Source organism: Euphorbia lathyris, chromosome 7 (genome assembly GCF_963576675.1).
Source record: "Euphorbia lathyris chromosome 7, ddEupLath1.1, whole genome shotgun sequence".
NCBI classification, from domain to species: domain Eukaryota; kingdom Viridiplantae; phylum Streptophyta; class Magnoliopsida; order Malpighiales; family Euphorbiaceae; genus Euphorbia; species Euphorbia lathyris.
Window position 1 is genome coordinate 42,840,267 of NC_088916.1, and position 17,847 is coordinate 42,858,113.

Below are 17,847 nucleotides of genomic sequence, written 5' to 3' on the forward strand. Positions count from 1 at the left end.
CAGTCCAACCAATCCACGCGAAGCTGCCAAGGAACTCTCGTCGAACGGGACCGAAACATGGACACCACATATGTGGAGTCGCACTCCAACCAGATATTGGACCAACTTCGAGACACTGCAAAACGTACTGCAAGAATACTAATTAATTGTATTATATAATAAATAAGAATATAGAACTAAATAAAAAGATTCCTAATCCGATTCAAAAAAAAGAACTAAATAAAAAGATAACATATAAAGTTAATAGAGAAAGAATATAATATGATTAATTTAATTATGACGTTCAGATTAAATTGTATATATTTTGTAAAATGTTAAGCTTTAAATTCGTATTATTTTGTAAATGTTAAGCTTATATTGGTGTTATTTTGTACGTGAGACCTAATTTGATGCTATATTGTAAACGTTAAGCCTAAATTGATATTATGTTATAAACGTTAAACCTATATTAGTGCTATTTTGAACGTTAAGCTTAAATTGGTACTTCCTAAAAAGATTAAGCCTATTTTAGTACCTTATTATCCCTTTAATTTAAAACACTAAAACTTTGGATTTGTCGGACATATTTTTTTTTTTTTTTGTAAGATAACAAACCAATTTTAGTTACACCCCTTTAGTACTGGATTGTTACTCATTAATGGAAAGTAATAATCAAGTGAAATGTACAATAAAGGTGCTCTAATAAATAATAATAGTTTTACTATCCAATTATATTGTGTGTAGATTGGAATCATTTTCACTAAATCCTCTTACAATTTCCAACTATAAGATGCCATTTTGCGGGAATTCGGTTCTTGTTTGATAAACCACTTAATTGCTTAAATTAAAATGTTAAACACTTATTTAATTTAAGTGCGTTTGATAATGGTTGTTTCTCCACCACTTAAATTAGTTAATTAAGTTAAAAACCACTTATTTTGATAAGTCAAAATATTTAACTTAATATTTTAAGTTAAATATTATCAACTAATATTTTTATAAAAATTAAATCATTCAATATTTTCGGCACTTATAATATTCATCACTTAAAATTCAGTACTTATTTTTTCAGCACTTAATTTTCAGTTTTATCAAACAGCACATTGTTAGTTTTTACTTAGAGCTTGTTTGGCAGCTAATAGTTGTTGCGATTGTGGTTGCTGTTAGCTGTTTGCAGTTGCAGCTGTTAACTGTTTAATTACTAGTGTTTGGTTCAATTATATTGAACTGTTACTGTTCAGATTTAAAAATATCTGATGTGAACATGTTTTAAACTAATCAACGAAAAAATTATAAAAGGAAAAATGTGAAAAAATGTCCATAACGTTTACAACTAGGAATAATTTTACTCTTAACGTCTAAAATGGTGCAATTTTACCCATAACACTGGCAGTTAAGAACAATTTTAACTCTAACATTGGCAAGCTAGGTCAATTTCAGATATTATTAGAAAACATAGATATTTTATTTCTTATTCTACACCAATTGCACATTTAGTAGTTCTAAAAAAGAGATTTCATATTTTTTTTGTAATTTAATAATAAAATTGAAAATTAATATTTATAAATTCGGTGAAATATTTGAAATTTTTTTGTCTAACTCGTATAAAAAACAATATTTTTTTATTTTCTTAAAAAAAATTCACGTCTAATTATATGTTTGTGCTCTGTTATTGACGATGATAAAATGGTGCACATGTGAAGTTTAGATGACAATATTCATGACCAATAAGACAGTTTGATAAATTATTTCTCAAATTGACCCAACTTGTCAATGTTAGAGGTAAAATTGCTTTTGGCTGCCAATATTAGGGGTATAATTGCACCATTTTAAACGTTAAAGGTAAAATTGCTTTCAGCTATAAATGTTAGGGGTATTTTTGCACCTTATCCTATTATAAAATAAAAAATGTGTTACACAAATTAATAAAAATAATCTATATAAGAAATAAAAAAATTATTGAACGCAACAAAACATTGTTCTTCCGGTAATTATGTTGTAGAAATATAAATAATTTTAAAGAATAAACATATTTTGTGGAAATAAAAAGGATAATTTTATCAATAACAAATAACTACAAATAGTTGTTTATGAAAAGCTACAAATATGAGCTTTTCGTGAAAATCTTCAAAATGTTGCAGTTTTCTGAGAAAATGCTAAACTCTGCGATTATATAAACATAATCAAACACCATATTTCCTGCGATTTGGAGTGAAACACTAAACGCTCCTCCGAAAAGCTGAAAGATTATCTCTAATAAACTCATTTGTTACGTTTTTAAGATAAATTTTGAGGAGTTTATGGTGAAATCCAATTCTGAGTAGTCTATATCTATACTATATATAATAGCGGAAGCAGAGAGAATTTGCAAGAAGTATTGTAGAGGTTTTTTGGCTTAGTTGGAATCGTATGAGCAAAAAGAACAAATGAGTTAATGAGTTTTAATTATCTCACAATATTTATTGTCAATTACTTGCACATTAACTAAAGTAATAAAAGAAAATAAGAATTACAGGAAGATGAAAAAACAAAAAACAAAAAAAAAAATCAAAAGTCACAAATAAACTTATATATAAAACATGATATATTGTATTACATCATTATATTCATTGGACAATGAAAATCAAAGAACTCATTGACCTTTAATTTTGATTATTTATTAGTTTTATTCTTAATCTTATAATTTTGTTCTTACTTCACCTAACGAAAAAAAATTATACAACGACAAAAAATATGTAAGGATCCATTCAAATTCCATTCATTTAACTTTAATAAATAGCATTAAAACTAATATTACTGAAAAAAAATTATAGTTATATTTAATAGATATAATAAAATAACTTATAAAATATCTCAACAAAAAAAATTATATAACAGACAAAAAAAATGTAAGGATTCATTCAAATTTCTTTTATTTAACTTTAATAAATAGCATTAAAACCAACATAACTGGAAAAAAAATTACAACACATTGACAAAAAATATGTAAGGATTTATTAAAATTTCATTCATTTAACTTTAATAAATAGCATTAAAACCAATATAACTGAAAAAAATTTATATATATATTTAATAGATATCATAAACCAGCTTATAAAATATCCCAACGAAAATAAATTATAACGATAAAAAAAGTATGTAAGAGTCCATTCAAATTCCATTAATAACTTTAATAAATAGTATTAAAACCAATATAACTGTTAAAAATAAAGATATACTTATTTCAAATTCATGGATTTATCATAAATTTTAGAAAGCACGAGAAAAAAAATTTTAAGGAGAGCTAGAAGTTGATTGAAAAAACATAGCGACAAAGTGTAGTAAATATTTTAAATTGTAATATTATATAGAAAAAAGATTATACAATAACAGAAAAAGAAGGATCATTGCAAACATGTCAACATAGACAATAGATTATGACTTCAACAACTTCCAAATATTATCAAGCAATTATAAAGGTATGTTTGTTAATTTATTTATGATTTATAAATTTAAATTATTTTAAAACAAAATATTAACATCACTATATCTAAATGATATAAAAATTTAAAAATATTAAAATTTTAAATTTATGTCAAAAAAATATCCACCCGCACAACGCGCGGACACAATACTAGTTTTCTCTTTATTATTAAGGAGCATTTCTCCCTCCTAGTGCCTTTTTATTTCATTTTTTATTAATAATTTATTATTGAAGAGTCTACCTTTCCTCATTATCGGTAAATATAACAATACATAATAATTTTATTGATAAAAAAAATAAATCAGTAATGAGTATGAGAAATATTGTTAGAGATGACATGTATTTTAATGTCTTAGAGCATCTCCAAGAGACTCTTTTATTAGGTTCTTAAGTTAAAATTTGAGGAATTTGGGTAAAAGACCAACTCTAAAAGACTCTTAGGGGGTGTTTGGTTAGTAATCTCCCGTTTGTTTTTTACATCTGAAAAGCAATATTAGGTGTTTGGTTAGTGACCTCCTGTTTACCATTTACACCCGAAAAGCAGTCTTTTACAAAAGCAGAGAATCTCTGCTTTTTGGAAAAGCAGCTTTTTCCAATAGCAAACAGCAAACCGTAACAGCAACATCAAATAGCAAACCGTAACAGCAAACAGTAACAGCAAACAATAGGTAAAATAAACGGACTCTTAGTAACTCCTCAAATGACTAAAAGTCTTTCTTCACTCTCTATTATTGAAGAGTCTCTCTCCATTATGAGTCCCCTCCTTATTCCATTGTTTATTAATAATTTATTATTGAGAAATACTTCTCCTTGTACTGAGGGGCGGATCTAGGGGGGTCAAATGGGGCATTTTCCCCCCTTCATCCAAAAAAAAAAAAGAATTTTTTTTTTTAATCCAAAACCACATCGTTTTGGTTCCCCTCAAAACGACGTCGTTTTGTTTTGTGATTTTTAATTTAAAACACAAGCCCTATTAGACAGCAGCAGCAGGTGCGATCGACCGACAGCTAGCAGCCGACGCTCCATCCTCTCCTCCTCCAAGTTTTGTGATTTCTGTAATCGATGCTAATTTTGATGAATTGTTGTTTCTTCGTGATTGCAAAGCTTGATTTTCCTTCCAATTTCTATTATTCTGTAATTTTATCATGTTCTATGAGAGCAATTGAATTCAATTGCAAACCTAATTGTTGTCAATTTGCGGTTGTTGTATGGAATTATGGGAGAGATTTTTGTGGGTTGAATTGATGAGTTTTTTGCAATTCTAGTTTAGAATAGCTCATATGAATGAATTGATACTTTCTGAATTTATGGGTTCTTTGGGGAATTTTTCTGGGCCAGAGACGAAATTCCTGCAAAATAGTTTTTGTGTTGGAATGAGATTCAGCCTAATTTTAGTCCAAATGGCATTCTAGGACTGTTCTTAAGAGCAAAGTTATCTTATTTCAGTTTTTAGGTTTTTTTGGATAATTTTTTGGGCTTCATTTCATAGGTTTTTCATTTTGTTTATGTTGACTATTGATGAATTAGTTGTTATTTTAACTTGTAAACAGTTTTTCATTTCATAGGTTTTTCATTTTGTTTATGTTGACTATTGATGAATTAGCTATTATTTTAACTTGTAACAGTTCATTCGAACCAAACATGTCCTTAATTTCTTACAATTCTAGTTTAGAATAGCTCATATGTTGAGAAGAATAGGATGTAAATGAGGCGAGCTCGGCTGATAGAAGCTCGACCATATGCGGCTCTATTTATAAATGAGTTGAGTTTGAGCACGATTTCGAGGCTCGATTCTTAAATGAGATGAGCTTGAGCATACCGAAATTCAGTTCGTTCGTCAATCTACTTAGCATTAGAAGTTTTTTATTTTATTTTAAGACATTTTGTATCGAATAGCAATTATGTACTAAAGTAAGGTTTTGCCTAAAAAATTTGTATCGAATAACAATTTCGTTCAATTAATGTTATTTTGTCTAAAAAAATTTTACATAGAGTTTTGCCCCCCCCCCCCCCTCCTCTCCCTCAGATCCTGGATCCGCCACTGCTTATACTACCATTAAATATAACAATATTTAATAAATTTTTATGATAAAATAATTAATAAAATGTAAATATGATAAGTATTGTTGGAGATAATATATATTACTCACTCCTCAAATCATTAAGAGTCGGTTCTTTATATTATTGTTAAAAAGTCAACCAAACGGCTTTTGGGAATGCTCTTAAATGGTTAAAAGTTAATTGTTTATATTATTTATTTTTAAAGAGTTGACTAAGAGCCTCTTGGAGCTGCTCAAATATTTCAAAATATCCCTAAACTTCTTGTCCTACAAAACCAATTACCCTTAAATTTTATGAATGTTTTATTAACCTTATAAATTTGTTTAAAGTGATATGATTTAAACCTTAAATATGACAAAGGCCATGTTTGGGAATTAGCTGTTAGCTGTTAGCTGATTACATTAGCTGATTTGACTAGCTGTTTGTGTAGACCTGTTTGGTAAAAATTAGCTGATTGATAATAGCGGTTTGTGCAAAAAGACGAATAAGGGCATTAATTTTGACGCAGGAGAAGAGGAAGTCTATCTATTAGGGTTAAAGAAGTCCATTAATTTTAATATTGCAAAACGTTAATTGAAAATGCTCCTTTTAAGAGCTTTTTCTAAATTAGCGTTTTCATCCCAAAACTCTCTCTTAAACCTCTCTCCACCAAACACTCTAATTAGCGGTTTCAGTGATCAAACCTCTAAAGTTGGTCAAACCCGCTCTTTTTATCCCAAAACGCTCTTTACCAAACGGGGCCAAAGTAAAATGAGATTTGAGCAAAATAGAACATATATCACATTAAGTTTAGAGAGTCAATAAGTTATTTTATGTAAGTACACCGGAAAATAGGTTAGTTTAAGCAAGTTCAAGTAATCAATAAATCATTTTAAATAGATTCATAAGAATAATAAGACATTTTCAAAATTTAAGGGACCAATTAGATATTTTGACCAGGCTCAAAGAGCTCCGATGCAGTAAGTTTATTCTTAAACTCAAAACCATGCATTTTTACTAATTTTCAAGAAAAAATGACCGCATAGGGAACCAAAATTTAGACTTCGTTTTGATTTTTCTCAAATCAGGATTTTATGTGTTTTTTTTTTTGTTGCATTGACGACACCTAGGCAGCCATCAAAACAAAATAAGTTTGTTTTATTATTATTATTATTATTATTATTCGGTTTTCAACATTGTAGAATGGTTGTTGATAAATTTTATATATTATATTAAGATATTTTGTTTAATTTTTTGCTTTACTTATTTAAAATTTAAGAATATTGTTTTGTAGTTTTTTTATGAATGATATTATTTATGTACATTATTGTTTGTTTATTTGGATCTTTTTCTTATTTTTTTAGATATTGTTATTAAAATTTTGTTAGTGACACATATTTAAGAATATATATTATATATATATATATATTTTATATTAAATTCTTTTTATATTATTATTTTTAAATAGTATAATACATATTTTAACTGCACTAATATAATAATTTATTCATTAACAAATCAGAGAGTCTGTAAGAGATTAAGTGATCTCTCAGGTATTCCTCTTACTGATTCTCTTGGGAAGTATCTGGGCGTTCCCCTCCACAGTAAGCGTGTGTCTAAAGGCTCCTTCAAAGAGACTTTGGATAAAGCTAATTCGAAGTGTGCCACTTGGAAAGCCAAGACTCTGTCTCTCGCTGGCCGCCTCACGTTAATTCAATCTGTTAATTGTGCTGCTCCCAATCACATCATGCAGGCTTGTAAGCTTTCGGATCATGTGCTTAATGATCTTGACAAGATTAACTGTAGGTTCCTGTGGGGGGAAGCTGCGGAGGGCAGGAAGATCGATCTTGTGCCTTGGAGTGAGGTTTGCCAGCCTAAAGATTCTGGGGGTCTGGGTATTAGGAAAGCAAAGGACAATAATAAAGTTTTATTAATGAAACTCCTTTGGCGTATGTGGCAAAACCCCTCCTCTCTTTGGGTTCGCCTCCTTTGTGGTAAGTATCGGAAAGACAAAATCTTCGGGGGCCCGAAAGAGAGAGTTGCTAATTGTTCCTTCCTCTGGAAAGGACTTAGTGCTGTGTTTGATGAGTTCTGCTCGGGAGTTGGCCTGGAGGTGGGGAATGGTAAGTCCATTAGTTTCTGGTTTGATAACTGGATTGGGGATAAACCGTTAATTGAGGTGTGTTCTTCCCCCCCGCCTAGTGATATACGCAACTGGAGGATTGCCGGTGTGGTTGACTCGGAAGGGGACTGGATCTGGTCAAAGTTTGATACTTTCTTTAGCCTTGAGACTCTCCTTAGAATGCGGGGAGTGAAGGTGAGTAATCAAGAGGAAGACTTGGATAGGCACTGCTGGGCGCTGACTAACAATGGAGTTTATTCTTGCAAATCGGCCTTTGAAGCTTTCTCTCTCTTTAGATCTGATCCTCCCTCAGATGTGTGGAAGTCGATTTGGACCCTTAAAGTTCCTTTCCGTATTAGGAGTTTCCTGTGGCTGGACGTTAAGGACAGGCTTCTTACTAATTCGGATAGGCACAGAAGGCACTTGGCTGATTCTGGAGCTTGCAGTAGATGCAGAGGCCATGTTGAGACTTTGTGTCATGCTCTTAGAGATTGCTCTAATAGTAAAGAGGTTTGGAAGAAAATTCTCCCACACCATATTTTCTCTTCCTTCATGGCACATTCTGAGGTCGACTGGTTCTCTGATGGTGTTAGAGGAAAGTTGCTTCCATACATGGAGCATGGTGACATTTTCTTTGCTATTATCTGTCACCAAGTTTGGAAATGGAGAAACGAGGAGATTTTTGGAGATAAAACTGTTTTAATGACAAACTTAGCTGATTTCTTCTCGAAAAAACTTTTCTCTATTATCGATAGTTTCAAAGGAGAGTCCCTTGCCAGAGCCTCTCAGTGTTGTGATGTCCATCTCGTGGGATGGAGCAGGCCAATAGAGGGGGTTGTGAAGCTGAATACTGATGGTTCCTGCCTCAGTAACGGTAAGATTGCGGCTGGAGGTGTGCTTAGAGATGCAGGGGGCGCCTGGCTTTCTGGGTTCTCCCAGAATTTAGGGTTGGGTTCTTCCTTTTCTGCGGAGCTCTGGGCTATTCTTACTGGAATCAATCTTGCTAAAAGGCTGGGTGTTAAGAGGCTCTCTGTGGAGTCTGATAATTTGGAAGCAATCAAAATGATTTCTGAGAATCATTCTATGGGTCTTAACAGTCGCAACCTCATCAAAGCTATTAAAAGGCTTTGCTCCTCCTTTGAGTTCGTAGAGTTCAGACACATTTTTAGAGAGCAGAATCGTGTTGCTGATCGCTTGGCGGCGGCGGGCCATGAAGGGACGTTAGGCGTTACTACCCTTCCTGTTTCCCCTAGTTTCATCTCTCCTCTTCTCTTAGAAGATAGAATTGGGGTTAGCTTCCCTAGGCTAATTCATGGGTAGTTTGTTGTTGTTCGTTTTTCTTTTCCTTTTCTACCAAAAAAAACAAATAAAAAACTACAAATCTAATTAATTTGTTGAATCTAATTAATTTCATTTTTAACACCTAATTTTTTTACAACCTAAGGCTCCAATTATCGTCCGCATACACAATTAAAGAAAAATTTGAGTATAAATTTACTTTTAAGAAACTATCTACAATCATGTCAAGTTATAATTTTAAACTATATCAAACTAATAAACTAATTAATTTTAATCTATTTTAACAATTAGAATTTATAAATTAGAGATATAATATATATTGTTTAGAATTTACTTTAACATTTTGCACTTTTAAATTTAATCTCTCTTAAAAAAGTATTTCCTCTAAAAAAATCAATTATTAATCTATATATAATATAAAACAGTAACGATGGAGCTGAGGTGTCACTTCCTCCTTTTTTACTGATAAAAAATATAATATAAAATATAACATATTAACTTTAGTTATATTATTATATTTATTTATAAAAAGATTATTTTATCTGTACTATATCTAAGAGATCTGCATAATTTAAATTAATCCCTAAAATCTCTCTAATTCTCTGCATATCTATATTTAAAAGTTATACATAATTTAAATTAATCCCTAAAATATCTCTAATTCCCTGCATATCTATATCTAAAAGTTCTACATAATTTAAATTAATCCCTCTAATTCTTTGCATATCTATATTCTATATAAAACAGTAACGATGGAGCTGAGGTGTCACTTCCTCCTTTTTTACTGATAAAAAATATAATAAAAAATATAATATATTAACTTTAGTTATATTATTATATTTATTTATAAAAAGATTATTTTATCCATATTATATCTAAAAGTTCTACAGAATTTAAATTAATCCCTAAAATCTCTCTAATTCTCTGCATATCTATATATATAATATAAAACAGTAACGATGGAGCTGAGGTGTCACTCCCTCCTTTTTTACTGATAAAAAATATAATATAAAATATAATATATTAACTTGAGTTATATTATTATATTTATTTATAAAAATATTATTTTATCTGTACTATATCTAAGAGTTCTACAGAATTTAAATTAATCTCTAAAATCTCTCTAATTCTCTGCATATCTATATCTAAAAGTTCTACCTAATTTAAATTAATCCCTAAAATCTCTTTAATTCTCTGCATACCTATATCTAAAAGTTCTATATAATTTAAATTAGTCCCTAAAATCTCTCTAATTCTCTACATATCTATATATTTATATAATATAAAACAGTAACGATGGAGCTGGGGTGTCACTTCCTCCTTTTTTACTAATAAAAAATATAATATATTAACTTTAGTTATATTATTATATTTATTTATAAAAAGATTATTTTATCCGTACTATATCTAAGAGTTCTACAGAATTTAAATTAATCTCTAAAATCTCTCTAATTCTCTGCATATCTATATCTAAAAGTTCTACATAATTTAAATTAGTCCCTAAAATCTCTTTATTTCTTTGCATATCTATATATAATATAAAACAATAACGATGGAGCTGAGGTGTCACTTCCTCCTTTTTTATATCATTAATTGTAATTATTAATTATATTTTTGTTAATATTTATATATTAAGATGAATCCGTACATCGCACGGGTCAAAAACTAGTTGGACTTATATATTCTCCGTGGAGCACTATTAATTAAATTCTCACAAATAAATTATTTTTACCACAATTTTCACATCATAAACTATTTTCAAATATGAAAAAGAATCATTTCTTTCGATTGTTTTCTTCCACACATAAATTTAAACAAATAGAAATAAAATTCACCCAAAACCAGATTTCCAAACACTCTAAATAATTGCATTTTCTATCCTGTTCTTATATCTTCTTCTGAGCGGCTCTTGTTGTAGGGCTGTGAATGGCCAGCTCGAGATAAAAAAAACTCGACCATGTTAAATTCGATTTATAAATGAATCGGATTTGAATACAGTAAAACTCGACTTGAAAGCTCAAGAGCGGATTTGATTATAGGTTCACAAACAAATTCATGAACAGCAGTTGTGTTTACAGACCCGAATGACCAAATGAATTTAGTCATTCACCTTTAGATTTAGATTTATTACATCTAAACCTTGGAATGGTTTTACTTTCCACCATAGGATTGTAATCATCTTTTGGGTATTTAGAGCCTGTGAACAGTTATTCATAAACAAACTCTATTATAATGTTCATGAACATGTTCATGAACACGTTAGATTCGATTATTATTTTAATAATAGTGTTTCTATAAAAGAGTAAATATAAAACAACGTAGTTTTATATAAACTTTAGTTTTGTTCATTCAAAACTATGTTGTTTTGTGTTAAAACATTCAAAATGAGCATGTTTAATGAACATCATCAAGGAGTTGTTCGTGAGCGAAGTTTATGAAGAGAATTAATAAGCTACTCATGAGCAAAATTCATAAACAAGCCCACGAGCAGCTCATGAGAAAGATGTTGAACTCGAGACCGAACTCGTCAATTTTCCAACTAGTGGAGCATGAGCATGACAAAGCTCGCTTCGGCTCGATTACAACCATGTTCCCATTAACCGAGTGTAATCATCAATAAAGTTCTGTTTTCCTAATTTCTGGTGATGGGGCTGTTTTTATTCTCTATAAAATAAAATTAAGAGATGGAGGGAACTTACCTGAATTTTACACCTAAAGAATACAAGTGGTGCTGTGTTGGTATACATAAAGAAAAAAAAAGAATTTGAAGAAGTATGGCGAGAAATTAAGTGTAAGCCTTGAGGTGGAAAATTTGGCAATTTGGGTTGTAATGCATCTTTGCTGCAGCCTGCTCAAACTTTTTGAGAGCAGCTTCATTTTCTTCTAAACTTGTCTGGATGAAGTAGCGTGCCCACCAAGATGAGCTCCTTAATTTAGCCTGCATTTCATTTTAGGATTATGTAACAACTCATGCTGGGTAATTCTAATGTAAAATCAACATGAACATCAATATCATCTAATTCTAACTCTTGTCTATTTGAATGGTCTTCAACACCATAAAAATTCTACATATTGTTAGCTGCTAGCACAAGTCTAGCGAGGACCCCCCCAGCGATTTCGAATTTCAAACAACTCTGAAGATTCATTAATTTCAAAACTACCCACAGTATACCACACATCAGATAACATTCTACCACAATTCATCATCAGTATTCAAGTAATGAATTAGAACATTTTTTTTCAAAATCTTCCTACTGTGCATCAGACAGCAAATTAGCATAGCCAAAGTTGTATATGAACATTCTTCTAGCTACGTTTACTAATATATCAAACAATTATGTTGCATAAGCTTACTGAACTTCAACTCTTGACTTTCTAAGCCGCATCGACTTTCAGGTATGTTCAACCTGAATCACATTACAAGCTTCTAATGCTTGAGCGCTAGCAGAAGAAATGACAAAGGCAAATTAAGCAAAAGATTTCGACAAGAATCAAGTCCAAATCAAAAAGACGAGCAGCATTTAGGCGAATTGATACCATGCAATTCAAGCTGTCACTACTGAAAAAGTATTCATAAAATGCAATTTTATAATAGAGCAATAAACAAAAAGGTAAGCAAAAGCTGCAAGCAACTAAAGAATAAATAAGTAAATAACTATGCATTATGTCACGGACACAGCCGCGGGCCGTGACAATTAATCTAGAGACCATCTCTATCCCATAATCAAGATACTTACGGCTCTGCCAAACTTGGATACTTCTGCAGCTTTAGCCGTGTGCTGGCCTGGAAAACCTGCATGAGTAAAAATGAAAAGAAAGATCATTAAGAAGTTCATCTGACTTAATCTCATTAACCCATGCACACAATTCTAAACAGTGAATGAGATGAGGGGAAAAGAGGGTATATATACTGGAAATGTTCTAAATATGATTTCAATAAATGGCATTAGGTTGCTGATTGATCTACTCTATCACAAACTCCATTAAAAGAATATCAAATTTCTGCTCAAAGAACAAAAGGTTATAGAAGAAAAAATGTGCGGATGAGAAGATTAAAGTTTATTGGCCAATGAAGACTTCGTATACCTGTAAATATTACAAGGCCATCACTTGATACCCTTGCCAAATCTGGAAGCGTTTTGTTGAGATATCTTGGAGACAAGTAATCCAGAGCATCTGATACAATTACAAGAGAAAATGATTTTGGTCTGTAAGGGAGAGGAAACTTGATATCAGCAACTCTCACAATGCCTTTCCGAACTAGAGCTCTGCACGAACTATCCACGTCCTCCATATCATAAGGTTCCACGCCCCAGGCTTCCGTTTCTTCTTCTTTCCGTAAATTAGAGACCACAGAACAAGTGCCAGGACCAACATGCAAAACTTTATGCATACGACCACCATAGGCCTTCTTCAGAACTGACATCGCTCGCTGAACCTCTGCCGTGCATGAAAAATCACCTGCATGTTTGGGTACTGTCTCCAAATCCATAATAGTATCACATCATTTTTGGTTGACTTGAATAACAATAATGTTTTTATTCTGGTTTAGAATCAATATGGTTAGTCAAACTTCCAAGAGGAAATAAACTACTACCTTCCAAGCGGTAATGAACCCAGTTTCAGACCCATTACTGAGCTTTCTACAAGTATCATTTCGCACATCGTCACGTTTATAGATAATTCTCGGTAGAAAACAGTATTAAAAGAGTTAAAAAAAAAAATTGAACTTAACAAAAAGCCCTCAATTTTTTGCATGCTGACCTGTGAAAAGGAAATTAGTTGTTCTTTAACTTCTTGTTCCCGTTATTAGGAAAATGTAACAGCAGAAAATGAGATCTGTATAATTGACAAATATGAGAGCATGGATTAAAGCACTTTGCTTTTGATATGAATTTGACACTATAGCAAGAAATACTATGGTTTTGGTTCCAATAGTTTTGTCCAGAACATTACATCTTGAGAAATGGCAAGCCTATAGAAAACATTGCTCTAGTCTGCAGAATAAATACCAAAACAATCCTTCACTATCTTACGCCAAAACTAGCCGTCGTCAATATTGGCATTGAAAGGCTATCAAATATCAATCTTCCAAGTGTAGCACTAAAACAAGATGCTAGGCCCAAGCATACACATTGTTAATCACAGAGACTTTTGGTTCACTTGTCTATAATGTGCTTCCAGTAAAAAACCTTCCATCATTTATCAACTAGATATTCTCTTCACCGTAGTGTGGTGCTTGCTTACTTTAAGTTTTTTAGGTTGAGGGATTATGTTTTGTTTTTCAAATAGAACATTGGAAAAAGTTTAAGTATGCATCAATTGCGTTTGGTTTTTTACCAGACTCAGGCAATATCTATATGCTAATCCATAAAAGAAAAAAAAAAAGTGCAACTAAAGAGGCACGAGTAATAAAAACGTCCAATAAATTTGACAACAGAATTAGGGGTTACAAGTTTAACAGTGGACCAGCTTTACCTTCAATATGATTAAAGACCCCAATATTGCCACTGCGCCCACCTGTAAGAAGAAGACAGAGTTCAGTACAATGCGTACCCAGTACTCATAATTTCTGGAAACATTCTATGGATTGCCATGGCAGCTTTCTATCCGAGTAATTGTCTTTTCCTCAACCAATATACTATTCATGTCCAATTTGAATAATTAATAGCGGATGTACAAACCTGAATCCCTGTACAAATATGCTAAAATAAGGAGTGAACCCTGGAAAGTGGAAAGATTCAAATCAAAGGTATAACACCAACAAATCAGCATTTCTCTAACATAATTAAAATTGAAGAAAAAAAAAGTTGAAAACTCACCAGCAGAATAAGAAGAATGGGGAAGTAGGGGGCGGAGCGTGACTTGGAATTGAAGGAGAAGAGACCAGCAGCACCACCTCCTCCGCTGTCTCCATGTCGCCTAGAAAGGTTCACCGGCCTCCGTGACATGGGATCGATGCGCCAAGTAGTATCCTACGGGCGTATCGAGATAAAAGAGAATATCGAAAATCGAAAAAAAAATAATTCCAATTTGATAAACATTTAATATGAAGAAAATGAGTTAACCGCAGAGAGCTATGAATTAGAAACCTGGGAACGAGGGGGAGGAATCAAAGCTGGAATCAAGATCTAAAATCTACAGATTCTTCAGTGTGAATATGAGTTATGAATGTGAAGGTGTAAAAGATGGATCGGATATGGCGCGATTTTGTCGGCCTTGATTGTTCTTGATTAGCCTTTCTGATTAACTAGTAACAGTCACATTTTCTTTTTCCAGTAGAAAGTCAGTCATTTCTACAGTATTGTAAGAAATTCAATTTAATTAAATTTTGTTATCCAAAATTTCTGTTTAAATACCAAAAAAATAAAATAATTCTTTCAAATGTTCATTAGAATTAAAAATCAGGCTAAAAGTGAAATTGGATAATTAAATTCTTCTATTTTCAAAAGTATTTTTCTAAAAAAAATAAATTGAATTGAATTGAATTCTAATAAAAAAAACAATTTATGGTAAAGAATTGGTTCCAAACACAATGTTAATATATTATTACATTCTCCCATATAATTTTCCATTTTTTTTTTATAGAAATTGGGACGAGACAGAATGTCACACCCGACCCTAAACGACCTCAATCGGCATCGGACGTGAAATAGAAAGATCATAATCAACACTTAGGAGTCTCTAATTTATCTCAATATCATAATATCATATTATATTACAATTGAAATACCAAAGTTTTAACCATAATTCTAACAATAAGCAGCCAACTGCCAAACCTCGTCTAATCGGTCGGTAACCTTCTCTATATCCTGTACTTTATCACCTAAAAACATTAAAACATTTAAAAACGTGAGACAAAAATCTCAATAAGAAACTATCAGCTATAAAAACTCAACTTTACTTAACATAGCTACATATATATACATTTGTAAAAGGATTTAATCAGAACCTTATAAAATATAGGGTAAATTCCAAAAAAAAACTCTGTGGTTTGATGTTGTTCCAAAAAAAACCCTTGTGGTTTGTTTTTACAAAAAAAAAAAAAGGACTGTGGTTTCGCCGTTACCCGAAAAACGGAAAATGACTTAACACCGTTAAATTAGCTGACGTGGCAAGGGGTAGAGTTGGAAAAATATTTTTTTATTTTTTTTATTTTTCTTTTTTCTTTTTCTTTTTTCTTTTTCTTTTTCTTTTTCTTCTTCCTCTCCTCCTCCTCCTCCTCCTCTTTCTTCTTCTTCTTCTTCTTCTTCTCCCCTCCTCCATTCTTCTTCTTCTTCTTCATCCCTCTTCTTCTTCCTTCTTTTTTTTCTTTTTTTTTTTTAAGTTCGGATCTGGAAATTTCCAGATTTCCGAAGAAATCTGGAAATTTCCAGAAATCTAGAAATTTTCCAGATTTCCGTCAGAAATCTGGAACTGGAAATTTCCAGATTTCCGTCAGAAATCTGGAAATTTTCCAGATTTCTGAAAATTTTCTGACGGAAATCTGGAAATTTTCCAGATTTCCGGAAATCTGTCCAGATTGAAAATTCTGAACAGATATCTCGTCGAACCTCCGACTGAAAATTCTTGAAAATCCCCTGGCACCCCTTCCTCCTCCGACTCCGATTCTCGTCGAACCTCCACACCAAAAACGCAGCAATCCATCCTGTAAACAGAGATTACATATGAGAGATTTGGAACATCGATTCATTCCTCAAATTATAAATCGAACGCAATGGACAAAACATGAAGAGAAGGGAAGAAATAAAAATCTGAGTTTGAACACGAATGTTGAGTTTCTGAATCTTTGGATCCATTGTTCGCGATTCCATGAAAGCCAAACTTTTTAGATAGAAAACAAAGAGAGAATAGGATATATAACCAGGAAATTGAGAGTCTGTCAAATTAAATTAAATTCAAAGGCAAAGAAGGAAAGTCAAGGAAATTTCCAGATCTTGAAATTTCAGAATTTGAAAAAAAAAATAGAAGAAGAAAAGAAGAAGAAGAGAGATATGAAGAAGAAGAATAAAAGAACCATGGAAGAAGAAGAAGAAGAAAAAGGAGGAGAGAGAAGGAAGAGAGAGAGAAAGAAAAATAAAAAAATAAAAAAAAAATAATTTTTTCCGTTTTACCCTTTGCCACGTCAGCTAATTTAACGGTGTTAAGTCATTTTCCGTTTTTCGGGTAACGGCGAAACCACGGTCCTTTTTTTTTTGTAAAAACAAACCACAAGGGTTTTTTTGGAACAACATCAAACCACAGGGGTTTTTTTTGGAATTTATCCTAAAATATACTCAAACTTAAGTTTATAAGATAGTCATCAAAACTTTATAAAATATTCTCAAAACTTAAGTTCATAAAATAAATTTTGTGTATGTGTATCCATCCTCGAATTTCACTCGTGTAGATCATAACATCAATCATAACAATATCGAGATATCTCATTTATATCTCGTTCCTTGCCTAACAGTTAGGACTACCAGCCGTGCACTCTGGCCATACCGCCATTAGGTATGGTCTTACAAATACAACTCTTACCCCAGGCAATACTAGATAGACAAAACCATTAAATCTTTCGAAATATCACAACTCATAAAAATCATATATGGATTTCAATCCAAAATAATAACAATAACCGCAACAGATTTCTCAATCTAAAACCAATTCGTACGAAATCATCAAATTCATTTTATTCAATATATATATATACATTGAAACCAAAAACATATATGTATATATGTAAATCAACTAAATGAAGCTTTAAATCAACATAATCAAGTAAAATCTGAAATTCACATAGAAGCATAGTCAATAGCTTCATTTGAAACCATAATTTCACAATAAAAGCAATATCGTGAAAAATCTCAATTTTACAAAATACCCGTATAAACCCTGAAATATCAATTTCTGAAAATTCTTCGATTATATATATATATATATATATATATATATATATATATAC

At 31.4% G+C, this 17,847-nt stretch overlaps 1 protein-coding gene across 2 annotated transcripts; it reads right to left on the reverse strand.

The window, feature by feature from the left end:
* Positions 1–11,588: 11,588 nt before the first annotated feature.
* On the reverse strand, positions 11,589–15,212 carry LOC136235783 (probable pectin methylesterase CGR2). 2 transcript variants are annotated; one of them, XM_066025810.1, is made up of 7 exons: positions 14,996–15,212; positions 14,726–14,878; positions 14,588–14,627; positions 14,382–14,423; positions 12,990–13,364; positions 12,641–12,696; positions 11,589–11,841 (listed from the first exon to the last, which is right to left on the reverse strand). In XM_066025810.1, exons 2-7 carry the CDS (start codon positions 14,852–14,854, stop codon positions 11,689–11,691), a joined length of 795 nt encoding a protein of 264 aa, XP_065881882.1. In that variant the 5' UTR covers positions 14,855–14,878; positions 14,996–15,212; the 3' UTR covers positions 11,589–11,688. The 2 variants fall into 2 exon arrangements, with proteins under 2 accessions (XP_065881882.1, XP_065881881.1); XM_066025809.1 differs by having other exon boundaries at positions 12,990–13,379; positions 14,996–15,210.
* Positions 15,213–17,847: the final 2,635 nt, after the last annotated feature.

Excerpts from the sequence above, each read along its gene's own strand:
- LOC136235783 (XM_066025809.1), bottom strand. The coding sequence starts at position 14,854 with ATGTCACGGAGGCCGGTGAACCTTTCTAGGCGACATGGAGACAGCGGA. Across the intron at positions 14,628-14,725 it reads CCATTCTTCTTATTCTGCTG|GGTTCACTCCTTATTTTAGC; the intron begins GTGAGTTTTCAA and ends TCCACTTTCCAG. Across the intron at positions 12,697-12,989 it reads TGGCCTTGTAATATTTACAG|GTTTTCCAGGCCAGCACACG; the intron begins GTATACGAAGTC and ends TTACTCATGCAG.